The 27,506-nt window shown below is 47.7% G+C and overlaps 1 protein-coding gene across 2 annotated transcripts in view; it reads left to right on the forward strand.

Moving 5' to 3' along the window:
* Positions 1-25,686, forward strand: part of Tgfbrap1 (transforming growth factor beta receptor associated protein 1) — a 61,331-nt gene extending 35,645 nt beyond the window's left edge. For both annotated transcript variants that reach the window (XM_047523052.1, XM_047523051.1), the window contains exons 5-12: positions 4,050-4,132; positions 7,258-7,599; positions 9,398-9,455; positions 12,947-13,090; positions 15,452-15,598; positions 16,477-16,636; positions 19,499-19,932; positions 23,009-25,686. In XM_047523052.1, the coding sequence (XP_047379008.1) occupies positions 4,050-4,132; positions 7,258-7,599; positions 9,398-9,455; positions 12,947-13,090; positions 15,452-15,598; positions 16,477-16,636; positions 19,499-19,932; positions 23,009-23,185 (1,545 nt within the window). In that variant the 3' untranslated portion in view covers positions 23,186-25,686. The remainder of the gene's footprint in view (positions 1-4,049; positions 4,133-7,257; positions 7,600-9,397; positions 9,456-12,946; positions 13,091-15,451; positions 15,599-16,476; positions 16,637-19,498; positions 19,933-23,008) is intronic.
* Positions 25,687-27,506: the final 1,820 nt, after the last annotated feature.

Raw genomic sequence — 27,506 nt, forward strand, 5'->3', positions numbered from 1 at the left:
AGAAATCTGCTTAGAGAAGCTGTTTCCTTTCTTTCTTTGTTCTGGGGGTGGTGGTGGTAAAATACACATAACATAAAACTTCACATGGCAACTATTTGGAAGTGTGCGTTTCAGTGGCGTTAAGAGCATTCAGTGCTGTGCGGCCGTCACCACTGTCCATCTGCAGGACGTCCCACCCTCCCAGGCTGCAGCTCTCGCCTCATGAGGCAGCAGCGCCCCTCCACCCCAGCACGCGCCCAGCCCCTGGCAACCACCCTCCCGCTCTCTCTGCGATCGTCTGTCCCACGTGCCTCACGCAGTTGGCGTCGTACAGTATTTGTCTCTTGTGTAACTCGCATCAGAATGCCCTTCCTTTTTAAGGCTGAGTGACATTCCATTAGTTGGAGAAGTTTCTTTTTTTTTTCTCTTTGTGGTGCTGGGGATTGATCCAGAGCCTCATGCGTGCTCAGCATGTGCTCTGCCACTGAGCGACACCCCCAGGCCAGAATTTCGTATTTCACTACAAGTGCATCTTCACCAAGAGCCATAGAACAAGCTACACTTTGAATTTTGTGCTCCAGAGCTCTTCAGAAGCTTTTGGGTGATGTCCAACTTCCCCAGTGCAGTCTTGAGCACTAGAATCTTCTGGTTTCACAAAATTTCCAATTCCCCAAATCACTAAAGTTAGAAATCTCAATTCCTATATGTGTGTGTGTGTGTGTGTGTGTGTGTATAAAGAGAGAGTCGAGGAGTGTGTGTGTGTGTGGGTGTGTATGGATATATATGTGTGTGTGTGCACACACACAATCACTCATAACTAACATGGGTTTTAACTTCAGTTTCCGCTTGCTCCAAGGATATATGTGACCACTTCAGCCTGACTTGAGTGTTGGGCCCCAACCTTTGTGCAGACTAGATACTAAGTGACAACCCAGATCTTGGTTTGGCTGAATTAATCACTATCTGAGAATTTTGATAACTGCCTAAAACTGAAGGATGAACTGATAACAATAAAAGAAAAGAAGAAAGTCGTTAAGTTAGCTGTGGTGTCGGGAGATAAACTGACATGCAAAGAGATGCGTTCATCCTGGATATAAGCACCAAGGATATTGAAACGAAGGATGATATAAAGAACAACATCAAATTTTACCTAAAAATGTTCTCTGTCCTTCCCACCCACTCATCCTTTCTGTCATTTTCCCAAGGTTGTGTACCAGGTTTTGTAGTTGGGATGACCCAGAGAGCAGAAGGAGGGGTCAGACACAGCAGACCACCTGGGAATTAGGCAGCTTCAGAGAACCAAGAATTGGTGGTGCTTGGTAAAGTTTCTAATCAGGCATTTTAAGGTAAAATTTTATATCGTTCTTTATATTGTTCTTCATTTCAATATCCTTGGGGCTTAAATCCAGGATGAAAGAATATTTTTGCATGCTCCCTCCAGATCTACATGTATCATTCCCAGAGTAGGATCTAGAAAATAGCACTTTATCTTAGTTGGTTTCTGTTGCTATAACAAAATACCTGAGACATGGTAATTTATAAGGCTTGTGATTCTAGAGGCTCGGAAGAGTATGGCACCAGCATTTGTTTGGCATGTGCTGAGGGTCTCCTTGCCCCATCATAACATGACAGAGGGCATCACATGGTGAGCAGAGCAAGCGCTACCTCAGGTCTCTCTTCCTCTTCTCATAAAGCCACTAATGCCATCATGAGGACCCCACCCTCATGACCTCACCTAATTCTAACTAATACCAAAAGACTGCAACTCTAAATGCCATTACATATATACTTGGGGGTTAAGTTTCCAACACAGGACCTTTCAGGGCACATTCAAACCATAGCACTCCTTATTTGTGGAGACTTGGGATGTTAGCAAAAGTAATCTTGCCGGCAAGGTGGCACTTGCCTGTAATCCCAGCAGTTTGGGAGGCTGAGGCAAAAGGATCGTGAGTTCCAAACCAGCTTCAGCAAGGGTGCTAAAGAACTCAGTGAGACCCTGTCTCTCAATAAAATACGACATAGGGCTGGGGATGTGGCTCAGTGGTCCAGTGCCCCTGAGTTCAATCCCCGGTACCAAAAAGAAAAAAAAAAAAAAAATCTCTATTTTCCTTTAGGTAATGGGAGTGTAGATGACATCTGAGTCCTACAGCCATGAGGAGTAGATTGCCACTCAGCTGATGTCTCATTGACAAGCTCAAGTGTGATTGTGAATCCTTTCTGCTGCAAGAATGGCCTCCCTCATTTCTACTTTCAGAAATGGAACTGATGTTCCCAAGCAACAGAATCTTGACCTGCTATCTGGTGCTGTTGGGTGGTATAATTAGACCCGCCTTTAGGTCAGAAATGGCTCTTTAGGGGAAGAAAAATAAAGACTGACAGAGAGAAGGGAATATCTACTGAGGGTCAGGGAGGAACTGTTGCAGTACTTTTGAGAGCTCTGTGAACCTGGTGAGCTGAGATAGTAGAACACTCGCTCTGCATGTGTAAGGCCCTGGGTGCCATCCCCAGCACTAAAGGAAATAAAACAAAAGAAAATAAAACTTCAGGCAAAGCCCTTTTAAAGCTGTTTGAGAGCAGGAGTGTTCTAAAAAAGCAATGACAGAAAGCCCTGGGCGACAGAATCTGAAAGATCTGGCTCTACACCGTAGCTCAACCATTCGTTACTTGAGTTACTTTGACCTAAGAGCTTAACATCTCTGAGCAGAACTTTCTTGTCTTTCAAATGGGAACGGTGAATGACAGTAAGTAGAGTTTTGCAGAAATGGACCAGATAGTCCTGTTGGTCCACAAGCTCTGTCTGAGTGGCAGTTCTTCAGCCAGTAGCGTGAGGATGCGGAGGCGTGTGCCTCGGGGTGGGGAATCGATGGCTGTGAGCAGCACAGTGGATCAGGAGGAGGAGAATCCATGTTGGAGAACAGTTAAGACACCGCCGGGATCTTCCGACCGTGGGGATGACTGATGTGAGAAGAAAGTGAAGAGACGTGCCTAGAAGCCATTTCAAACAGTGAGCAGAACCCAAAAACAAGAACCCAGGCAGTGACAGGTGGCCGTGACACCACAAGAAGATTCTTGAAGCATTTACTGCTCTTGCTGTGCGTTACAGGAGCAGAGGACCCTGTGGTTGAGGAAAGCAGCCTCACAGTGGATCAGACAGAGGTAACCGCTCCTTGGCTGCAGGAACTCAGACCGTCATGTGCTGAGAGAGCCCAGGCACCCGTGTGCTTATTAAACGGGAACAACCTTGCGTCCGAGGGAGACTCTGAGAAACGGTCCTGGAGAGTGTGGGTTTCAGAAGAGCAGAAAGATGGGCAGCCAGCTCCCAGACTGCCAGAAATCCTGGAGTTGTTCTGTCCACCTGAGCAGCCAGAGGCAGAAGCAGACCTTGAAGTCCTGCTGGCTAATGAAGAGGAGAGGAGAGGATAAAGCAGCTCCTTGAGGAAGGATTGGGGGTTCATGAACGCAAATCTGTGAAAACACCTGTTAACCAAAACTATTCAGAAAATAAATTCGGGTGAAGCCCAGTGGTAGAGTGCTTGCCTAGCATGCACGGGCCCTGGTTCCATCCCCAGGACGGAAAAGAAAAAAAAAAAAAAAAAAAACGTTGCACGTGTGCCGACCGAGCTGGACCTGTTTCCTCGCATTGTTCCGTACGCAGTGTGGCTTGACAGCCATTCACACGGTGCTCGCCTTGCCTTTGGTATCCTGAATGATCTAGAGATGGTTTGAAGCACACAGGAGGTGTGCATAGGTTCTGTGGAAATCCTGCGCTGTCTTATATAAGGCATCCTTGGATATTGGTGTATGCAGAGGTCCCTCTGATGAGTCCCTCTTGGTTCTGAAGGATGGACTGTACATAGAATTTCATACACACCTTTTTCTCTAACTCATAACATCCTCTCTCTCTATAATGATAAGCATTTAGCTTGGCTTGTGGATTAGAATTTAGGCTCCCCCTCTCTGTCTTTCTTTTACAGTGCTGGGCTAAGCAAGGTGCGACCCTGAGTGACGCCTCCAAACCTCTGGGATGGCTTTAAGGTGTCTCTAAGAGATGAACCTGTGTTTCCTTACAGGTCATGTACAGAAGGATTCTGCAGCAGGCGGGCTTCATCCAGTTTGCACAACTCCAGTTCCTGGAAGCTAAAGAGCTCTTCAGGTAATTTGAGGTGTTGGTAGCAAGGCTGCCATGACAGTGTCCCCTGTCCTGTGACGTGGTGGGAAACGCTGCGTGGTCAGCTGTGGATGGGTGGTGACCTCATGCCTCCCTCGTGTGGGGTGGGCCTCAGCCTTTGGCCAGGGCCTGGGTTCTCGGGAGCGTGGGGCTGAGGAGCGGCCTAGCGGCAGTCTGAGGAGGGTTCTGCGGAGGCCCTGGGTTGCCAAGCTGGAGGAGGCGTCTGAAGAGTGGGGATTGGGAGGAACCCGCTATCTGTGCCCCCTTTTCTCCATAGATTTTATCAGATTCCGAGTTTAGAAAAAGCAAGGGCTTTCTGGAAAATACCAGTGAAAACTTTTCCTCCTCTTCCAAAGGATTGTGCACTGTTATATTCCTGGCCGGCTCTGTTAGCAAGTCAGAAGTTGAGTCCGTCTTCTGGAGGTCCCTCTGGCCTCGGGACAAATCCTGTTCCTGCAGGGAGCGCTCCGAGTCACTTTTGCTGTTCCTCACCTGTGCCCGTTCACAGGCACACCCTTGCCTTGGCACCTGCTCCCAGGGGGTGCTTGGCGAGGCCCCGTGGTAGGAGCTGTTCAGCTCTGCTGAGAGGTGAAGTCACACACCTGCTGGGACAGGCCCTGAACATCCCACTGGAGCCCCCCGCCCCCGGAAGCCCCGCCTGTAGAATAACTTTTCAAAGCGCCTCACTAAGGATTCTGCAGTTCGTAGCTACTGCGAACCACGTAGATCATGTGCAGCTCGGTGGCAACTCGAGGGGAGCCCTGTCTGTGTGAGAATGCTGCCCATTCTCAGAGATGACCGCGTATGACCTGCATGTGTACTAACATCTCACCATTGCAAAATGGGCTGTAGAGAGTGGGTTTCTGTGTAAAGGAGGACTCCTTCTGTGAGGAATGATGACCCATGTCACCGTTGCTCCCGCAGATCCCGTGTGCCATGACCCTCTGCTCCTAGGAGGCCAGCAGCTTTGGGGTGTAGATGGATTCTTGACCTCAAGGCCTCCCTGCCCTTCCTTGTCTTATTCCTGCGGTGGCTGATGCCTCCGCGTTAGTGTCGTGGTGTGTTTGTCCCCAGACATCATCTTTTTGTTGTGGGTCAACCTTAGACAGTAGGCGAATGGCCGTGGTGTATTCCTAGAAGTCTCCTGTTTGGATCAGATAGCAGAAGCTGGACCTGTCCGTCCTCAGGACAGCGTGCTTCCAGACACTAGCCTCTCCTAGCTCCGCTTCAGCATGACGGCTTCTCAGGTTTTGTCAACAGTATGTCTGAAAAAATGGATATGTGGAGAAGGTGCTCCTAAGACAAGGATGGTTCCACGGTCCCCTCCTGTGCCGTAGCCGTCAGCTAATCATGGCAGGTACCGATGAGAAGACCCACACGCCATTCATGCTGTGGGCACAGTACTGAGTGTTCCTCTGCATAGTCTGCCGCCTGTCTTTTTGTGTCCAGTGAGTGTGGCTCTTTTTTCACTCAGTAAACATGACCTAAGTAGCAAGAGGGCTATAAGGACACCACAGTGCCTCTGCTTTTCCAGGGCACCCTTGCTAGTTTGGGGAAGAGACTTGTGCCCACAGCTGTTCGTCTTGAGAGTGTGGTGTGAGCTTATGTTGGCCAGTGAGAAGAATCTTCCTGCGCTGGATTCACCCTGGATCTTAAACAGTGAGCAGAAGTCTCCCAAATCAAGAATCCCACTTGAGGCCAGGATTTCTCAGCTGTGGCACTCTTGACATCGGGGGACAGATCGTTCCTCATGGTGTGTGTGTGGGAATGGGGGGGAAGTTCAGCAACAGCTGGCTTCTGCCTACTAGATGGTGGTGGCACACTCCGAGTCAGGACAAAACTGTCTCCCGACAGACCTCGAGTCCCCTAGAGAGCAACACGGCCTCCCAGTGAGAACTGCTGTTTAGGCAAAGCGTGACATTGACAATGGCAAGGTCATGGGTACAGTGAAGTGTCAGGTGTGGGCCGGTGGTTGGGCTGAACTGGTAAGGTGGTTTGGGGTCTGCACAGGAAGGGCCTTGCATCACCAGCCGTGGGCCATACAGACCGTCACAGGTTGAGACAGGGTGAGGGCACAGGGAGGTGGAGCAGAAGGGAGGGAGACCAGAGGCAGGAGCCAGCGGAGTGGGGGGGGACATTGCTCAGAGCTGCTGAGGGGACACAGTGAACATTGCAGACAGCAACAGTCCCTGCTTCGCTGCCCTCCAGAGCTGTCCCACCAGTAGCAGTGACATTGCTACAGCTTGGTGACGCCTCTGTTAATTTTGTCATTGCCAAGGGGACCTGCAGGCTGGAGGGAAAGGGCCCAGCAATGAATGAGACGGGACATCAACAAATATGGTTTCAGGATGCTGTGCTGGCCGTTTCAAAGCTGCATCCTAATGTTCCGCTCTGAATTCTGTGAAGCATCACAGCAGAAATGGGAGCATGAATACTTTGTTCCTTATGTTATCAGACCATTGCCAAGGAAATTGTGTTAGGTTTGGTGTGTGTTTGTTTGGTACTGGGGATTGAATCCACTGAGCCACATCCCTAGTCCTTTTTATTTTTTGAGACAGGGTCTTGCTAAATTGCTGAGGCTGGCCTTGAACTTGTGATCCTCCTGCCTCAGCCTCCCAAGCTGCTGGGATTACAGGTGTGTGCCAACATGCCTGGCTTGTATCAGCTTCTTATAAATCTCTTCCTTAAGGACTGTCCACAATCCGTTTATCATTTAGTGTCAGGAAAGCCATGGTTTTCAGAAGAACCGTGATGTCGTCTGCCCAGATGCTGACGCGTGACAGCCTTGGTTGGGCTTCGCCCGCCTTGGTTCTGAGGTGCCAGGGCTACCCTGGGTTTTCCTGGCAGCGCCGGCATCTCGACGGTCCACTTCCACACCGTGTGTGTGCGTGTCTATCCCTGTCATTCCTGGTTCTCCTGGGGAACCGGGTGGTGTCCCGGGGGTAGGTGGCGCTGCTTTGCGTTTGCAGACCCGGATGGCAGCTCCCGGGGCTGACCGGTGTCTGCCCGCCCACGCGTGCCCACAGGCGCTGCCCTCCAGTGTCCTTTTGTGTGCCTATGTGTACTCTCTCTCTCTTTTTGCTTCATTTAGTTTGCCACTGTAATTGCAGAAGCGGCCAGCTTGACGTCCGGGAGCTGATCTCTCTCTACCCCTTCCTGTTGCCCACCTCCTCTTCATTCACTCGGTCCCACCCTCCTCTTCATGAGTACGCAGACCTGAACCAGCTGACCCAGGGGGACCAGGAGAAGATGGCCAAGTGCAAACGCTTCCTCATGAGCTACCTGAACGAAGTCCGCAGCACAGAGGTGGCCAACGGCTACAAGGAGGACATCGACACGGCTTTGCTCAAGCTGTATGCGGAGGCTGACCACGACAGCCTGCTGGACCTCCTGGTCACCGAGAACTTCTGTCTCCTGACGGACAGCGCTGCCTGGCTGGAGAAGCACAAAAAGTGAGCTTCCTCCTCGTGTCACGAGGAGGCTTCCCGCCCGGCCTCTGCCACCAGGCTGACTTAGCCACTGTGACGTCTGGCTCCTCGTGGGTCCACACAGTGGCGGCCTTGAAATCATAGTGACCGCAGGGACCAAGGGCCCCCAGATGCTGTCACTCTTGTCACTGTCCAAGGGGTCCCAGGGCATTCACTCTCTCCTCCTTCTTCAATAGTAAGAGTACAGTTAGAACTGTGGTGGGCTTTGTTAGTCAGTGAAGCTGTTTGTAAGTTTCTCCTGTTGTCAACTGAGAGCTCACCTGTGAAGATGCCTTATGACGGTCAGTAGAAGAGTGCCTTGAGACCCGGCACGCCCACGCCTGTAATCCCAGCAGCTCGGGAGGCCGAGCAGGAGGATCGCGAATTCAAAGCCAGCCTCAGCAACCATGAGGTGCTAAGCAACTCAGTGAGACCTGTCTCTAAATGAAATACAAAACAGGACTGGCATCGAGTGCCCCTGAGTTCAGTCCCCTGGTACCAAACGACAGAGTGCATGGAGTCACCAGTAACCAAATTGCTTAAGTAGATACCTCGATAAATGATGAGAAAGGAGGCTTTTTGATCTTGGTCCCACAAGGTCATGGTTGAAAACTCTGCCTTTGTCACACCCATGAGTCAGTAGCAGCTTCATGTCCAGGGGAAGTTGGTAACATGATGGCCGGTTTGATTAGGGCTGGCAGCTTCTTCATCTGGGACAGGCAGTCACAGAGCCTGGCCCTTCCAGGCTTCAGTTTTCTTATCTTCAAAAGTGAGGGGCATTGAACGATCTCTAAATTTCGTAGAAGCAGTTAAGTTTTTAAAACTTTTTTTTGTCTATGATTTTTGTTAAGAACTTGAAGTGTCAGAAGGACTAATGAAGCCCCCCCAGAGACCCTGGGGATCACCATGCTAGGTCCCATTCAGTGCCTGAGTTGACCTGGGCTTCCACGAGGGTATTGGCTTTGTCATCAGTCTCCCGGGTTACCAGAACTTGCCATGGAGTGGTGTTTCAGACTGAGTATTCCTTATCTAAGATGCTTGCAACAGAAGCATTGTAGGTTTCAGAGATTTTTCAGATTTTTGGAACATTTGCATAATTTTCTGCAGTTAAACATCCCTAATCTGAAGACCCAAAACCTGCAATGCTCCAAAATCTGAAACGTTTTGAGTATGATGCCAGTCCTTCCCATTTATAAATGAGGATATAGAAGACCGGGAAAGTTAGTCTACTTGCTCAATGCAATTCAATTCCTAAGTCATGAAGCCTTAGTGGAAACTCCAGTCTCTGACCCCTGGGGCCCTCCTCCGGCCTCCCCTACTTTCTGTCGTATGCACTACCCGGGCACCATCTGTGTTCTCTGCTGTTGTTCAAGTTCAAGCTCCTTGCCCCTTCTCTCGAGAAATGCTCAGGCAGTGGAGCTTCCCCATGCTCTTACCACCTCACCAGGGGCTGCTGTGGTAACCGGAGATACATGAAGTTGTGTGAATATTTGGAGCAAAATAGAAAGCCATTCCACTTGGGATTTTCCCCCAGTATCGTAGTATTTTCTTTTTCTTGGCTCCCCTGAGATCGGAATCATCCTTTTTGGAGATTGAGAGAGCTCCTGTTTTTAATGCCATACATAAAATAAATAGAAGTGAGGATCCTTTTGTTGTTTGAAATCAGCTGTCGAGTTCTGAGCTGAGTAGGATCCAGGGTAGCAAGCCAGGGGAGGTCCGGTGTCGGTTCCGCCTGCAGCAGGCCACGGGGACACGTTGTCCTGACCACTTTGTTCTCTTCCAGGTATTTTGCACTTGGACTTCTCTATCATTACAACCACCAAGATGCTACAGCAGTCCAGGTGGGTCCAAAGCACTTCAGCATCATGTTGAAATCGGTGTCCTTTAACTCAGTGTCACCAAAAAAAAAAAAAAAAAAAAAAAAAAAAAGCTAAATCCACAAATAATACTGTTTTAGATAGTGAATTCCTTGAGAAATGTTGGCCGAGAGTTTTCTTTTTTTTCTTTTTTTTTTTTGTCTATTTCTTTGAAGATTGAGGTTTTGAAAGTTGAAGAAAAAGTACTGATAATTTCTTTTCAGTTTTTAAAAATGAATATGTATTAACCGTACACATTTATAGGGTACAGTTGATAACTTGATAACTGGGCGCAGTGTGAAGTGGTCAAATCAAGGGGATTAGCATTGCCAACTCCTTAAACATTTACTGTTTCTTTGTGTTGGGAATCTTCAAACTCCTCTGCTTTTGTTCTTTTTTAAATATGTAATCAGTTCTTGTAAGCTGTAGTTTAGAAGAGCTGGACCTACTTCTTCTATCTAACTGTATTTTGGTTTCTACTTTCCAACCTCCATCTATCTCCCTTCTCCCTACTTCCTTCCTAACCTTTAACAACCACTGTTTTCTCTACTTATTTGAAATCAGTTTGAAGTATGACTTCTTATTGAGCCACAAGGTATGTGACATCACTGCCTTATAAGACAATCAGGGCAACCAATAGCAGTTGAATTTATCACTTCCACTGTCCTTGACAATAACCATTACCAACAAGCTGGGTAAATTACTATCCCCACAGCACTATGACAACACTGAGCTGATCAAGGCCATGCCTGTGGTTTGCGGTGGAGCTGGATTTGAACCAGCACCGGGGGGTGGCCAGGCGGGGTACTGCACCTGGAGAGAAAGGGCATGTACTTGTCAGCCTCGTCTCTTACCATGCATTGTTGCATCTTACGGCTGGCTTCTGAGCTTGACGGCTTCCTCTCACACGCTCGGGACACTTTCTCCCCTTTGTTCTTTGTTAGCTACTCTTGTTGCATTGCGGACTGATTTTCTGATATGTTTTTGGTTTTATTGCGTGAGAGGCCAAGAACATCAGCCACATGCACCAAACTAATGTTACCTCCCTGACTTTGCAAAGCCAAATGTGCATTTAGTCTTTGGTTGCTTTGGGAAACCATCACAAGGTCGTGGGGAGAAAGGAACGCTTGAACGCTGGTGGGGAACTGCAGACTACAGCCCTGGAAAGCAGTTTGGAGATTCCTCAGAAAACTAGGGATGGAACTACCATGTGACCCAGCTGTCCCACTCCTGGGTATTTTCCCCAAAGATCTGAAATCAGCCTACTCTAGCAACACGGCCACCTCAGTGTTTATAGCAGCACAATCCACCATAGCCAAATGATGGAGTCAACCCAGATGCCTGCCCATCAGTAGGGAAATGGATTAAGAAATTGTGGTATAGATACACAATGGAGTTCTCCTTAATCATTAAAAAGAATGAAATTAAGGCATTTGTCAGTAAATGGATAGAAACAGACAACACCACGCTAAGTGCAATTAGCCAAACTCAGAAACTGAAAAGTCAAAGGTTTTCTCTCATATGCAGAAACTGAATAAAATAAAGGAAAGGGGGGACGGAAGGATAAGATTGCAGGAAGAACCAATCCAATACAAATTAATAGATGAGTGAAGGGAAGTCTAGTGGAATAGAGGAAGGAGAAGGGGAGAAGGGAGGGAGGACAGGAGGGGAAAACGGGGGTTTGCATCAGTTTCCATGCATGTTTAATAACCATAAAACCCTAATTAGAGAGAGAGAGAGAGATTATCATGATAGCACAATTGGAAAGCAGAGTTTAAAAAAAAAAAAAAAAAAAGGAGGCCAGACATACTCCTGTAATCCAGCAGCTTGGGAGTCTGAGGCAGGAGGATCACAAGTTCAAAGCCAGCCTCAGCAACTTAGTGAGACCCGAATCAACTTAGCAAGATCCTGTCTCTAAGTATCAAAAGGGGCTAGGGATGTGGCTCAATGGTTAAGCACTCCTGGGTTCAATCCCTGGTACCAAAAAAAAAAAAAAAACCAGGATTCTCCATTAACATCATTAACATGTACTCCAAAGCCAAAAGTAAATTATGTTATTTGGTTTGGGGAATTCAGTATTGAAGAAACAAGTATGGGTTAAGCATCCCTAATCTGAAATATTCCAAAATCTAAGATTATTTGAGTGCCGATGTGAGGCCCCAGAGTGGAAAATTCCACTGCATAACACCTTGTTTCATTCGACTTGTTTCATGTTAAAAATACTGCATAAAGTTACCTTTGGGCATAAAGTGTACTTGATACAAATGACTTTCTTGTTTAGACTTGAGTCCTACCCCCAAGATACATCACTGTCTATATGCAAATATTCCAGAATCTGAAGCAATCTGAAATCCAAAACAGCGGTGTCCCTAGCATTTGGGATAAGGGACACTCAACCTGTATCACAAAAGATGTTGGGATGCTGATGTCAGAATGACAGGTGGGCATCACCTGTTTCTCAGATGTACTGCTTTTGCCAGGGCTCAGAAGCCCAGCCAGGTGGACAGCTGGATGAGACTCACCAGGCAGGGGATGTGGCCTCTATCCCTTCCTGCTCCACGTGATGCTCCCTCTTTCTGGATGCAGAGAGTAAGCTTCAGTTAGCATGGTAGGGAATTTTTTGATTGGAATAGTGAGAGGCTTTTGTCATCGGGGTCAGTTTTGAGCCTTCTGGGCAAAAGATAACAGGAGCATTTGGGACCAGAATCACCAAGGCAGTTTGAAAAGCACACCTGCCCATCACAGTCCAAGGAGAAGCTCAGGAATGGGAACTCAGGTGATGGAGAAGATGAAATAGGTGCTCTCTTATGCTTGCAGGTGAATTCTTCTATGTCTAGATGTCACTGTTTTATTTATTTTATGAAGAAAGATTAAAAGCACTCTTCTGTCCCCATAAATTTTGTTTACTGTTTGTATTACTGGATGGAAGAAAGGAAGAAGGAAGGAAAATTAAAATTGATTTAGACATTCATGACTTGTCCTACTATAGGTTAAACACTCCTTATTCAAAATGCTTTGGATCAGAAGTATTTCAAATTTCAGAGTTTTTCAGATTTTGGAAGATTTGCATAGACTTTAGTGGTGGACCAACCCAGATTTGAAAATCTGAACTCTAAAGTGCATTATCAACAGGCTTAAAAAGTTTTGGCCCAGCAACATGGGAGCCTCACACAGGAGGATCACAAGTTTGAGGCCAGCCTCAACAACTTAGTGAGATGCTCAGCAACTTAGTGAGGCCCTGTTTCGAAATAAAAATGCAAAGGGTTGGAGATGTGCTCAGTGGTAAAGCACCCCTGGGTTCAAAGTATTGGACTGGGGGTTTTCAGATTAGGGAGATTCTTAACCTGCACTTTCAAGAGGTTTACTTACTTGGTCTTGAAAGGTCAAGTAAGTAAACAGACAGCCTTTCTAAGCTGATTCCACAAGATTCATTACTTTCTGGGTCTTGTTTAATTGTATCTCTTATTCCTCTCCAGCTGTGGGTGAACATCGTGAACGGGGACATCCAGGACTCGACACGCTCGGACCTGTACGAGTACATCGTTGACTTTCTCACCTACTGCCCCGACCGAGAGCTGGTGTGGACCTACGCCGACTGGGTCTTGCAGAGAAGCGAGGAGGTGTGTGCTTGAGAAATGCCTCCTTTGTCAGGGTGACTGGTACAAACGAACCACAGGAGCTCTTGATTTCAGGTGGGAAGGAAAGCTCCATTTCAACCCCGCCTCTGTTTTCTTTGTTTCCCTTTTAATACTTTCTCTTGAGTCATCTGAACTCCAGCTCTGCAAGAAGTTCTGCGTCAGGGTGCTGCCGAGACGCACCGTTAGAATCCTCTTCCTGGGAACCCCGCTCTCCTAGAAAAGCAAGAAGCCCAGCGCCCCGAGTTTCACGTCGTCCTGAAAACACACGCTTTCCAGTTCGTGTCTCCCCAGCTACCTAGGCACTGTTGACACTGGGGCAGTTCAGTCTGGTGTGGTCACTGGGGCAGTGACCACACCAGAGAGACCAGGGTGACCTTCTCTGCTCCCACACCCCGACAAGGAGATCGTGGGTGTGGAGGCCGGAGAGGGGTCATGAGCAGGATTCAGCCCATCTTTTTTACTTCCTTTGAACACATTTATTTGTTCTCTTTAGTTATGCATGCCAGTGGAATGTGTTTTGACACATCCTACATACACGGAGTGTAACTTCCCGTTCTTGTGGTTGCACATGAAGTGGAGCTACACTGGTCGTGTGTTCATATGTGAACACAGGAAAGTGATGTCCCATTCATTCCACTCTTTCCCATTCCCACCCGCTTCCCCTTCCCCCTACTCCTCCCTGTCCGATGGGGTGAACCCCACACCCCCGTTGTGAGTCAGCATCCATGTATCAGAGAGAACATTCGGCCTTTGGTTTTGGGGATTGTCTTACTTCACTTAGCAAGAGAGTCTCCGGTTTCATCCATTTACTGGCAAATGCCATAATTTCTTTCTTCTTTGTGTCGACCCATCTTTGACTTTGAGAAATGACAAGAGTGATAAAGTGCCTGTTGGCTGTGGGCTGTTGAGGGGATAGCTTGCTCAGGACAGAGGGACGAGGGCCTTAGTGACGCCCACAGACCACTGGAATGAAGATAGTAAGCTTGGTTCTCATGATTAAAAACGTGGGTTTTTCCTTGGCTGCCCCGGGAGAGGCAGCGTCGCCCTCTGCGGCGGGGCCTGTGCTGTAAGTGGAGAGCCCCAAGCTTTGCACCTCAACCCGACTGGAATGGGGCTCCTGCCTGTGTCCAGCTGCCTAACTGGAAGGCCGGAGCCCCTGGGCTTTGGGCACCTTTACCTTTGACTCCATCCTTCCTGCGCCTGAGTACACGGCCGCTGAGCACACTCCCAACACACTCGCTCACACTTGGAACACGGACCTGGTGCTACTGAGAGGGGTAGACCATTCCCAGTGTTCCCAGATGGCAGCAAAATATACTGGAATTTTGGGTGCCTGCCATGTGACAGGCCCGTCTCTTGACCTGCCTCTCCTTTGAATGGCACTGCAACTCCACAAAGTGTGCATTATTATTATTCTGTTGTTGTTGTTGTTTATGCAGTAGAGGGGATGGAACCCAGGACCTGTGCAGCTAGGCAAGTGTTGACCACTGAGCCTTCCCTAGCCCAGAACTGGGCCTGATTTTAGACTGTGGCAACTGAGACTTTGCCAAGAGGTGGTAGTGCCGACTCACAGATCCACACTTACAACCCAAATTCACACTCTTAACAGCTCTGCTTGATTTCTCATGTTTTGGGATCACAAAGATGAGCGTGTGTTTGCATGTAACAGAACATGCACACATAAGGGCCTAGGGGAACCTGGCATGGATATAATTTTCTCATTAGCATTTCCTTGAAGATGGAATTAGACCGGAGTACTTCAATGTGACAGGAAGGCAGTCTGGATACTTGTTCAGGGACCAGAGTGTCAGATCCCAGATTAACCATCTATCATAAATAATCTACCAAATAGGTAATCTTTGTTTAGAGATCTGAGTTTATGATATTGAATTTTCAGCATTCTTTGCTTTTTTCATTTATTCTTCTGCAAAGAAACATCCCTGATTGGGGTTGATCTTAATAGTCCAATATAGTTACTGCATGGGTTATCAAAATCCATTACCAAGGAACGCTTCACTCTTTAGTTTCCAACTATTGTTAAAGAAATTCCAGCCGGGTGTCTGAGAGGAGGTTTCCAAGTGCAGGGTGCTTTGCTGTCTTTGCGTCCTGCTCTTTAGTCTTTGTCAGTGCTTCATGCCGGACCATCTTTCTTTGTAACCATATTTGTTAACCACTTTATCGAGATGTGATTGACACGCAAAAAGTTGTACATACTTCATGTGTTATATCATCATATTTTTATGATGATTTTATCCACAGTATGAATGCATAGTGACCAAAATAAAAATGAAGGAAAAGTGACTTCAAAAACCTCATAACAATAAATTGCTGCCCTTCCTTTAGGTTGGAGTTCAAGTTTTCACCAAGAGACCTTGGGATGAACAGCAGAAGAACAGTTTTAATCCAGATGATATTATCGATTGCCTTAAAAAATACCCTAAAGCCCTCGTTAAATATCTGGAACATCTTGTTATTGACAGGAGACTGCAGGTGAGCACAACAGGAGATGGAGCCTGACTATCGACATTTTTAGCAGATTATTCTAATGTCATGTTCGTGTTCCTTGGCTGCTCAGTCTGTACTTGTGGATGTCTGCGGGAACTTGAGGCTTAGTGAAAGAGACCCACTGGAATAGGCAGCCCTTTTACCTGCTACCTCATGTCCTCTATGCTTATATTGTTCTTCTGTTTTCCCTCTGTTATTATCTCCAAAAGTAATGAGAGAGTTTGTGCCTTTTTATAGAATACCTAAGTTCTATGACCCTTACTTCATAAAATGACAAGTAACCCTTTTGTTCTCCATATGTGTTAGTTAGCTTTCCACCACTCTGACAAAATATCTGAGATAATTAACTTATAAAGAGAAAAGGTATATTTTGACCCATGGTTTTCAGGTTTCCCATCTGTGGTCAGTTGGCCCTGTTGCTTTGGGACCTGTGATGAGGCAGCCTGTCATGGCCAGGAGCAGATAGTGGAACACAGCTGCTTACCTCATGGCCAGGATGTGAAAGAGAGAAAGAGGAAGAGATTATATTCCCGTAGTCCCCTTCTAGGACATACCCACATGTCCTAACTTCCTCTCATTAGCCCCACCTTCCAATTTTACCACCCTGGGGACCTTTAGCACATGGACCTTTGGGGAACATGCAGCATTCAAACTGTAGCACCTCGAACTGTAAGCTCCTCCTCTGTGCATTGGGGTTTCTGGGAGATTTCCCATCCAGCAAGGGTGCTGCGTCAACTGTCTTCGAGAATTTTCCCCAGGTCCCCTCGGAACAGGCCGGGTGGTGGGCACAGTGGCCAGTGGAGGAGATCTGCAGGCGTCCCACTCGTAAACCCTCTCTGCCTGTCGGGTCCCCTCTCCTGCAGAAAGAAGAGTACCACACCCACCTGGCAGTCCTCTACCTGGAGGAGGTGCTGCAGCAGAAGGCGGCCACCGACAGCCAGGGCTTGGAGCCCACAGAGACACAGACCAAGCTTCGGCACCTGCTCCAGAAGTCCGACTTGTATCGAGTCCACTTCGTGATAGGTAAGAGTGAGTGTGACGTTCTCTCCAGGTCGATGCTTCTGTCCTGGGTGTGGGGCACAGGGAGACAGGCTTTGGCAGAGCTCCCTTTTGATCCAACAGGACAATTCCTTGGGCCCATTTGGACACAGAGTCAGCCTGCTTGGAGGGAGGGGAAGGCCTCTTGTGTCCCCCCCTCTCAAGTTGGACAGTGGCCTTAGCTGGTGATGTTGAAGTTGCCTTGATAGGTCTTGACCATGTGCATGGCTGTTGGTCAGACCTTCATTTAACCTCTGGATTCAGCTTTGAAGCACTAACTCCTAGTTCCTTTTGATGATTCCAATAGAGTGGTCCCTGGGTATCTTTGGGAGATTGGTTCCAGACCCCCAGGACACCAAAGTCTGCAGATGCCAAAGCCCCTTAGAGGAAATGGCAGGTGTTGGTATGTGATCTGCACACTTCCTCCCATTTAGATTACTTGATCCCTCACACAGTGTAAAGGCTAGGTCAATAATTGCTGTGCTGTATCATTTAAGTCTGTACCTATTTGGTACAGATGCTTTTTTTTTTACTTTATCTTCTTTGCAGTGCAGGGGAAGGAAGCCGGGTGAACACTACAACTGAGCCTACACCCAGACCTTATAATTTTATTTTGGGTTAGGATCTCAGTAAGTTGCCCATGCAGGACTCAAACTTGCAATTCTCCTGCCTCAGCCTGCAGAGGAGCTGGGATTACAGGCAGCACCATTGCACCTGACTGACAGTTTTTTTTTTTTTTTGGTTGTTTTTGTCGTTATTGTTTGGTTTTGTTTTGTTTTTGTTTTTTTTTTTAATAATTATGATCTGTGGTTGGTTGAATTCTCAGATGCAAAAAACCTGTGAGTACTGAGGACCAGCTGCATTTGATCAACACTTTGCCAGCTGGCCCTGTCCCGGTCTCCCTTTCTTGGTCTACTCAAGACTTGGAGTCCCTTGAGCCCTAAGCCATGGAAGCACTGCAGGTGCTTCCCTTAGAGGGAATGAGTTTCCAGTTTCTCAAGGGAGCAAAGACCAGAGTTTCCAGGTGCATGGTACCTGCACCTGGTGGAATTTAGTTTTTTTCTGTTTTGGACATCACAGAAGTTCTGGGATTTGTACGTACTTGGATTAGTAACAGGCATCAGTGGCATTTTCTGACCATTAAATCAGATCTCATTATGCATGGTAGCTGTATTCTGAGAATTCTCCAGAAACATGGAATTGGGGAGCATTGAACTGTTGTCACTAGGGGAAATACAGGGTTGGATTCCTGCAAACCTGCCCACCACTTTCATAACCTTGTCAGTACATGAGCTTGTTTTATGTGTGTTTCTGTTAACAATACCTTAATTAATATATATTGTTCATTCGTTACTGTTGAATTCAGAGTCAACAGCACTATAACTCATGCCCAAGTAAAGCCTATGTAATGCATATTTTTTCCATAAGGCTCAGCACAGCCTTCAGTAAAATCACTAACAAAGAGCAAAATGCAAAAAAATAAATAAATAAATGTCTCACTAAATGGACTGGGTAAAGGATACTGGAATGTAGCTTGAGACCTGAAGCAAGAAGGCAGAGGGTCACCTTGTTCAACCTCAGCTGTGTAGGTGGGGCAACTAAAACATGTTTTGCTTTGTGTCTGGCCAAGAATGACCTTGAAATTGCTGTGAGTGTTCGTTTTGAGGTGACAAGTAAATTTTAGCAAGTAGCTGAATTCACACATTTGAAATGCACGCATAAAAAGGATCGACTGTATCCACTAGGCACAGGTCCAAATGCCAAGCACGTGTTATGATGCTCCGTTTCTGCAGTTTATATGAAGTAAATCCTAGCACTCTCCCCATTTTTACAGGAGAGCAACTCGAAGCTGAAAGAGGTTGCCCAACTTGCCCCTGTCCCACCACTCTTGAGCAGTTGAACCAGAACATGGATGTGTACTGATATTTTGCATAAACAGCAAATGCTGATTCTAGCTTGCTCTTACCCCTGGGGTCTATCCTTCGCCTGTGGTACAAGCAGCCATGGGGATTGCTTGCAGCCACTGTGTGTTTTTATTGGTGGGTGCCCATGCTATAAAGATGGTTAAATATTTTTCCTAACACTTTCTACATCCTTTTTGCCTTACAAATCCCTTTCTTAAAATCTCATGCTAGTCATGAATTTGTTGATCATTGCTTTCATTCATACAGCTTTTGAACACATACAGTGTATCCTTGTGCAAGAACTGGGGGTTCTGTGAGGAACCTGAGCGTTGGATATTTTGGTACCATAGAGGGTGGGTCCTGAAACAGTCCCCCAAGGACTCAGTGACAACTCTAGTGCCCTTCCACCTTAGTCAAAAAATATACTACACTGGGAAGGTGGAGCCCCGGAGTGAGGAGCAATTCACCCGGGTCTTCTGGGATCCTGGGTAGTTTGTTTTGTTCATTCTCTTAATATATTAAATAGAGTTCAGCCAGGCCGGTGGCACAGTCCTGGAATCCCAGCGGCTCAGGAGGCTGAGGCAGGAGGATCACGATTCAAAACCAGCCTCAGCAACTTAGCGAGGCCCTAAGCAACTCAGTGAGAACCTGTCTCTAAATAAAATGCAAAACTGGACTGGGGGTGTGGCCCAGTGGTCAAGTACCCCTGAGTTCAATCTCCGGTACCCACTCCTCCAAGAGTCCATCTGCTGTTGTACTGAGAACCAAAGTGGCGAGGTGAAAATACAAGGAAAGCTTCCTTCCCCGGGTGGTCCGGCTGGCAGTATTTAGCAACTTCTAGGTAGCCGGGAGGGACTGCCCTTTCCAAGGCTCGGAGCAGCAGGATGCACAGGGTCCCTCGGCAGAGCCCTGCCTGTTTCTGAGTGGCAGTTTCGTCCCGCAGAGCGGATCCAGGGCGCCGGCCTGCCCGTGGAGAGGGCCATCCTCCACGGGAAGCTGGGCGAGCACGGCAAAGCCCTGCACATCCTCGTGCACGAACTGGGGGACTTCTCGGCGGCCGAGGACTACTGCCTGTGGAGCTCCGAGGGCCAGGACGCGCCCTGCCGCCGGCACCTCTTCCACACGCTGCTCGCCATGTACCTCCGCGCCGGCCCCTCTGCCCAGGAGCTGACCGTGGCGGCCGTGGACCTGCTGAACCGCCACGCCACGGAGTTCGACGCCACGCAGGTGTTGCAGCTGCTGCCCGGCTCCTGGTCGGTGCAGCTGCTCTGCCCGTTCCTGACCGGGGCCATGAGGGACAGCGTCCACGCCAGGAGGACCGCGCAGGTGGCTCTCGGCCTGGCCAGGTCGGAAAACTTGATCTACACGTACAATAAGGTGAGCGCCTGGCCTTCTGGACGGGCTGGTCCAGCTGTCACTGGCCGTGAGTCATATGAGGCAGGTTTTACCTGTGGAAAATGGTCTTGGTGACTCAACATACCGAGGGTCTGAGTGGGCCGAGGCCGGGGCTGGGCAGCTCTTCTCTCCTCTTGAACGCCATGACCGAGAAAGCAGGTGGGTGGGGGAAGGCGAGGAAGGAGAAGCATCAGAAAGGTGCCAGGCACATTCTGGACACCTTCTCCTGTCATCTCACACCACAAGGGCTTTATGCCGTGTCCACCAGTATCAGCTCTGTTGCACAGCAAAGGACACTGAAGCCCAGGGAGGGCAGGGTAGTGAGAGGAAGAGCCCAGAGCTGCCTCAGGGCCAGTTCTTGTCCCCAAGCTGGACTCGCTGTCTGAATGCTCCACATGGCGGCAGAGCAGGAATCCATATTCCTCCCACAGGTAGAAGCCTGCGTTGACTCCGTGGTCTGGGAGATGCAGCCTTGGCCCTTTGGGTCTTTTCCTCTTGCTGCTTCCTGGCGAATCCTGGCCTAAGCCAGGCCCTTCCCAGGGGGGACCCACTGTCCCTCCCTCCTGGCCTTCGCATGTTTTGTCCCCACCTTCTGAAATACTCCTGTCGCCTGTTTGCAGTCTGGTAAACACCAAATCAGACCTCAGCCTACTATTTGTCCATAATGACACCATCTCATACCCGTAAGCAGATGAACCACCCTTTCTGCGCATCTGCTTGCTTCGTGCAGCATTCGTAAGTGTCAATTTACTATTAGACTGGGTTCTTTGAGGACAGGAACTTCATTTATTTATCTCCATTCCCTAGGGCCAAGCCTGGCATGCTGAGGGTGTTAAGTGTTTTTTGAAAGATGGGGACAACCAACAAGTACAAGATGAATTTACCAACTTGCTGCTCAATCTTGTCAGTAGACTCACCTGCCTGGGTTGACTGAAGTGAATTGTATAGGACTTTTTTATTTTTTAGTTGCAGATGGACACAATATCTTTATTTTATTTATTTCTTTTTATATGGTGCTGAGGGTTGAACCCAGTGCCTCACATGTGCCAAGCAAGTGTTCTACCACTGAGCCACAACCCCAGCCCAAACTTTTTGTTTTTTAATAAATTTTTTGAGATATGAATTAAAGATCCCCCATTTGAAGTCAATAAACCAGTATTGTTTTAAGCCACCAAGTTTCAGGTTTGCTTGTTATGCAGCCAAAACTAACTGATATGACTTGTTTATTAATATTGGAAGTAAAAAAGAATTGAGTAATGCATGAAGAAAATAGTAGATTCTGTACATGACTTTCATTATTATGATATGTAAGTCAAATATTTATTGAGTTCCTGCTATAAGCTCTGATTGTTCTCCATCTCATTCACATTACTCAGTAACCCTTCATGAAGGATTTGGTTGGCTCAGTGTCTGTCCCCACAGATTTGAAGTAATTACTGTGCATCACAGTGAGGCTATAGAAAGCCCAGAAGAATTGAATAACATATCTCTGCCCTCAAAAAGCTGGCAGATATACAAGTGGGAAACATCTGAAGAATCCATCCGTTCATTCTTTCATTTGTTTATTTGTTTTATGAATGTTTAAGAGAGCAACCAGATTGCTCTGAGCTGGGCTCTAAGGAGAAACAGACCAGAGATGGATTCCTTTTGCTGGCACTCAACTTCTGGTGGTGATCTTGAAGTCTGTCTTTGACTGTTTCACGAGTGTGGAACCACATACCACAACCCAGATTCCAAGAGCGAGGTTGGGTGGCTGTGGGCATCGCACATGGGCAGTACAGGGAGCATGGTCAGGCCGTGAGAGGAGGGGCAGCATTTTAGGGAGCACGGAGAAGCCAAGGCAATGAATGTGGGTGCTGGAGAGAAGAACAAGGGGCTAATGGTAGGGGTGGCGATCTGACCGCCCGAGGGGTGGGGATGTTAGATAATCCAGGATCTAAACATTTCGGTGGAATAGTCCATGAACCTGCTGCTACTTTGTTCTGAGTGGCAGACATCATTAATCAACCAGCTCTTGCCAGATCTGGGTCCTTTTCAACCCAGTGCTCTAGGCAGCAGCCACAAAGCAATCAAATTGGCATTCACGATGAACTCTGTCTGCCATTTCTGGAATAGTCATTCTCTCTCCTGAGGTCAGCAGACAAAAATGTCCAGCTGGCTCCAGGTAAGATGAATCAGAGAACCAATTCCAGAGCCAGGCTTCCTAAGGATGGATCTTGGCTTCTCCACATGCCAGCTCTAGGATCCTGTGCAAAATATTTGACCTCTGTTCCTCAGTTTCCATATCTTGAAGGACTTAAGCCGGGAAAATCATTTTTCCCTCTTCTGTTTCTGTGCTTGTACATACCTTCTTATGACAATACACAGAGTCCAAGAGGGTTTCAGAGGTTCGGTTCACAGCTGGCAGACTCCACAGCTCTGGGCCCAAGGTGAGGCAGAGCATTGTGGCTGAAGGAAATCCCAATGAAGGAAAGCAGCTCAGGACATGGCAACAGGAAGTGAAGAGCGAATTGTGTAGAACTTTTTAATTTGCAGAATTTAAGTCCTGTTTATGAGACCTTGGCTGATGGTTTTGCCGCTCAGTTTCATTATTTACCTCTGAAGAAAAGAGCTTGCATTTGCCAGCTCCTCAGGAAGGTGCGCTCTTGGCCAAGCCCCGTGTTTGTACTCTTCTTTTTGGCAAGTGAGAGGACCAGGGAGTGAGATGCTGTGCATGGTCCCATGTGGCTCCAACATTCCTGTCAGGCCAAGGTTGAAACAGTAAGAGCTCTGAGAACATTGGAGGGAGGATCTGGGATAGAAATGCCAGCAAGCAGCGGTTTCTTTTATAAACTAAAAATTGAAAAAAAACAAAAACAGTTGTGTAGTTTTTTTTTTTTTACTTCTCTGGGTACTAAGCCTGGTTTTGCTTATTTCCACCGCCTGCGTACTATTTGACAAAGTTGCCATGACAAGAGTCTACATCAGGGATAATAATCCTTGCAGGGTGGGGTGGGGGACGTGCTTCACTTGGGTCTGACTGCGTGGCAGCATTACCAGTCTCGGTTTCTGTTTGCAGATGAAGTTGAAAGGAAGTGCAATCTGGCTCTCAGACCAGAAGCTTTGCCAGCTGTGCCAGAATCCCTTTGGCGAGCCTGTGTTTGTCAGATACCCAAATGGAGGGCTCGTGCACACCCACTGTGCCACCAACAGACACACGACTCCCAGCTCACCCAGTCCTGGCACCCGGACTTGAAAAATTGGGCTCAAGCACGCAAGGGGGACTCCGAGTTCTTTTCTAAGCCTGCTGGACATAAAGAGCAGATAGCTGCCGTGCTTCAGGCCAGCAGGATGAAGGGGAGGCACCCGGGTGCTGGGGACACGTCGGTCCCTGTGAAACAGGGACACCTCACTGCTGATCGCTCTTGGTATGAATGTAAATGGAAATCCCTGAGAATCCCGAAAGTAGACCAGAGTTCACCTGTCCAGATACACAGTCACCCAGAACGAAGATCTCCTTTGAAAGAAAAGGGAGTCTTCCCCGGGCGGTCGAGACGGGTGAGAGAGCCCTCCTGAGACACAGGCGGGCGCTGGAAAGGTGTTGCGTGGTCTTCAGGCAAAGCCCTCTCCTGCCTGCACATGCTCAGGGCACGGAGCCCTGAGGTAGGCACCTCGCTGTCCTCCACGGGAGCATTGTCCATCCACGCAGGCTCTGCCTTTGCCCCTCCAAATGGCCAACCTTGTTTCATCATCCCATCCAGCTCCCAACCCCCAAAAGGTTCTGTTCTGTTTACTCTCAACAGTCACTTTGGGTAAACTCCTGTGCTTCAGACTGCCTAGCAAAGGGAGATCTTTTTAGAAATTGATAAAGATCCAAGAGAGAAGCTGTTTTGCCCATTCTGAAGTGGGCAGGGGAAGCCCTAGGTGTTGGGGACCCAAAGACAGGTTCCTTTGCAGACGCATCACCTGCTGATTGGAAACCCCCTGATGGACAGGTTCCACTGAACGTTTTTATTTGAATTCATAGCATCTTTGCAGTTTCTCTCTCACTGAGAAATTCATCCGTCATGTTCATTAGGGCTATTTTTTTTTTCTTATGAAAGCATACCTCCTACTGAAAACTTGAGAAATGAAAAGGGAAACGTGAGGAACTAAACCTAGCGTGCTTTTCAAGAGACAGGCTGGTCTTCACAGCGCACCCTCAGCAGGGCAGCCCGTGGGCACAACAGCTTCTGCCCTGGAGGGAGGCGCCCTTGCTCCCGACAGGTGCTTCTGAAGATCTTCCAAGGGGTCCAGCCAGGCTATCTTACCTGCCAGCACTTTCCATGCCTGCCCTGAGACTTCCTGGACCTGCAGAAGGAAGGTCTCTCATCCAGAGCCGTCTGGGGATTCGTTTTGTGCTTTGGCTGTCACCTCTTCACTGCCTCTTTCGCATTTCGTCCGAGGGCTGACCTCTGCTGGGAAGAACTTCCACGAAGATGACATACCCCCATCCGTGATGTTTGGGAAACAGGGCTCCGCTGGTGCCTGCGACAGGAGGACCGTGGAACACACCCTTTCTTCATTAGCCTGGGCCTTCCCGAGGCGAATAAAGAGCTTACTCTCCGTTCTCTAAAAAATGTTTGTTGTGCTAATAATGATCACGGTATTTTTTTTTTTTTTTTTTTTTCCTTTTGGGATTCTGCGTGAGCCAGGAAGCAAAAGCATCCGTGTGTTGTTTGGGGAACTGACATCTTTTTTTCCTAACCATGTTTCAATTATCTAAAGAATAAACATTGGAGAAATTCTCCTGTGGCTCGAGTGTGTGCTGTGTAAAGTGGTCTGACTTCCAAGGTCACGCCAGGTCATGAGCATCAGCTCCTGGATGACTGCCAAGGAACTCATCACCTTGTCGCGTGGGTTATGGCTACCACCTGTGAGTTGGGGTTTGCATTCCCCCAAGAGCAAGCTACCTGTACATGCAGCATTATACTTTAAAAAACACTGTTTTCTCTGTACACAAAATGGGTACCATCTTGGAAAAGGCTTGGGATGGCTCACTCCTAACTTGGGGACACTAGTCTCTCTTTTTCTCCCCCTCTGAAGCTTGATTGATATTTTGAAATGCCTGCCCTTCTTTCCAAGAATAAGAGCTACACTGGGCAGTTTCCCATCTCTACTGAATCCTTTAACAGGAGCGGAATAACATGACAACATGCGGAATCGTCTTGTATATTAAGAACTGTGTTCTCTAACCCTCCTCACACTCTCCCCAGGTCCTTTTCTTAAATCCTATTTTTAAGACAAATACATGGTTCTTTCTAACAGGCCTGCTGTTTTGTGACTGCCATTGAATAGAGCAATTAGAACTGTCACTCAGACCTTTTCCCTGTCATTAGGTGCAGCGTAACCATTCTAGTTAAAACAGCATGAACAGAACTCAATTTGCATTAATATTCTGTGGGCAGTACTGTTTAAGTCTATGGACTGTTTATCTGCCATTGCCTATCAAGTATTAATGTAGGAGTGTCATGTCAGCTGTGGGGCACTGGGCCTGAGCTCCGAGGTGGGAAGTTTGGTGAGCACATGGAGGTGTCTGTGGGGTTATGTTGTCACACAGATGTCTCTTGCACAGCTGGGGGTAGCCCTTGCTTTTTGCTTGCTGTCCCATGGAACCCTTTGTCCTTGCAACTTTATCCTTCTCCCCTGACTGGGTCCCAGATACACATGATGTACAAATGTAAACATGTTGATTTTATTAAAATTCTTTTAATTCATTGTTCTTTCTGCAATTTTTTTTTTCTATATAAAAATTCTCTTTGTTGAAGTGATGGTCTCCATGCACACTCTCCCTAGTCTGAGGAGTTCTAGAACCAGATCTACCCCTCCGGGCTCTTCTCAGCACCCACAAAGGACTTTCAGTGGCTGCCTCTTGAGTTCTGTTATTACTGGGCCACCTTTGAATTTATCTCCTGCACGTTTGCAGTCTGCTCCTGGACATTTCTAGCCTTTTCTGAGAAATCACGCACTGAGAAGATTTCCAGTAACTTCTACCTACTTCATCTTTTAGGTGATTGCTTTTAAATAAGCAGGTCTCCTTTACATTTCTAGCCCTGAACATATTCAAGGAATATAATCAAATCTTACCTTTAAATTCTACTTCCTCCTCGAGTACATTGCTCGTGACAGGTCTTTGAGCAGCCCTGTTCAATCTCAGCCCTTCCTTCCAGGTACTGTCCTGCAGAAAGGATATGTTAACATAGGTTCCATCTCGATTATTCTAACCCCATTCTGCCTACATGTGGTCAGGCACATCCCAAATATGAGGGGATAGAGAAGGAGGTGTCATGAGTCATTGTATTTCCGATGGAAGAAATAGGCATTGTTTTATTCTGGTGACTTTCTTGGAGTTTGGGAACCATGCCAGAAAATCAGCTCCTGCCTGCAGATTCCACTGCCTGGTGCTTTTCTACAAACCAGGATGCAACCTGAAACCAGCCCAGGGTTTACTGTGTTCAAACCTAGTGTTACTGCATTTAGAAAAGCATGAAGCAGCATCTTTGATGGTCTTTTGTTACTGGGATCCCAAGGTCCATTAGCATATCAGGGAACAAGAGAGTGGAGTGGGGACATTAGATGTCTAAGCCTGACTGGCAGGGAATCGGGTATGGATTCACACTGGATGGAAGAGACAGGCAAGTGGCTGAGAGACAGTGTAAATTGATGTCCTAAATGTGTCCATCGGTGGAAGCAGAGACAGGCGTGTGCCTCAGTTAAATGGGCTGTGACTCATGTTAGGAGTAATTAGATATTAACTAACACCCCATTTGCTCTTAGCAGATCTGTCAACCTTAGCGTTTGAAATGAAAATGTACAAGAATCTAGACCATATGGACCAGAGGCCCTTTCACCTCCTCAAAAAAGCTCAGTGGCTGGAGCAGCATTTAAAAGCTTGTTAACATGCTGGTCGAAGATAAGCACTTGAATTAATGAAGCCTGCTTTTCTTCAGTTTGCAACCAGGGAAGGGAAACAAATCGCTATAATTCAGTCTGCAGTCTGGAGTCGTAAATTTGTTAAATGAGATCACGTGGCAAGAAGGGTTTAGAAAGCAATGCACACAACTCGACAGGCTGTGGGACTTGAGAAGTAAGAACCTGGGGAACCTGAGTCCTTTGGGCTCTGACACACTTGACTGTGGCCATGGCAACCAGGCTCCAAGACCTGGGAAGTCTCAGGTGGGAGGTGGAGCTAGGTAGCATCCAGGTGACCTTCAGGTACTAACACTGTTCCAAGCAAGGGAAGTCAGCGCCAGGTAGTGGGCGTGGCATCAGCCTGTGGTATGGAATGCTGTCCTGCAGTATCTGGGCTCTCGGGGAGGACCAATGTCACCCAGCACAGGAAGTCCTGCTCAGCAGGGCCAAGGATGTGTCCCACGTGTGTCTGCAAATCCAGAATCTCATTCCATGATCTCATCGACACCCAATATGGTCCAAGGAGTTCCTTAGAAGGGAAAAGGGGACCTCAAGTCAGTCCTAGCAGGTTCTTGACTTATGCCCCAGCAAGGAATTTCAAGATACGTCCCAAGAGGCACAAGCGA

This window comes from Sciurus carolinensis, chromosome 13 (genome assembly GCF_902686445.1).
Source record: "Sciurus carolinensis chromosome 13, mSciCar1.2, whole genome shotgun sequence".
Classification (NCBI taxonomy): Eukaryota; Metazoa; Chordata; class Mammalia; order Rodentia; family Sciuridae; genus Sciurus; species Sciurus carolinensis.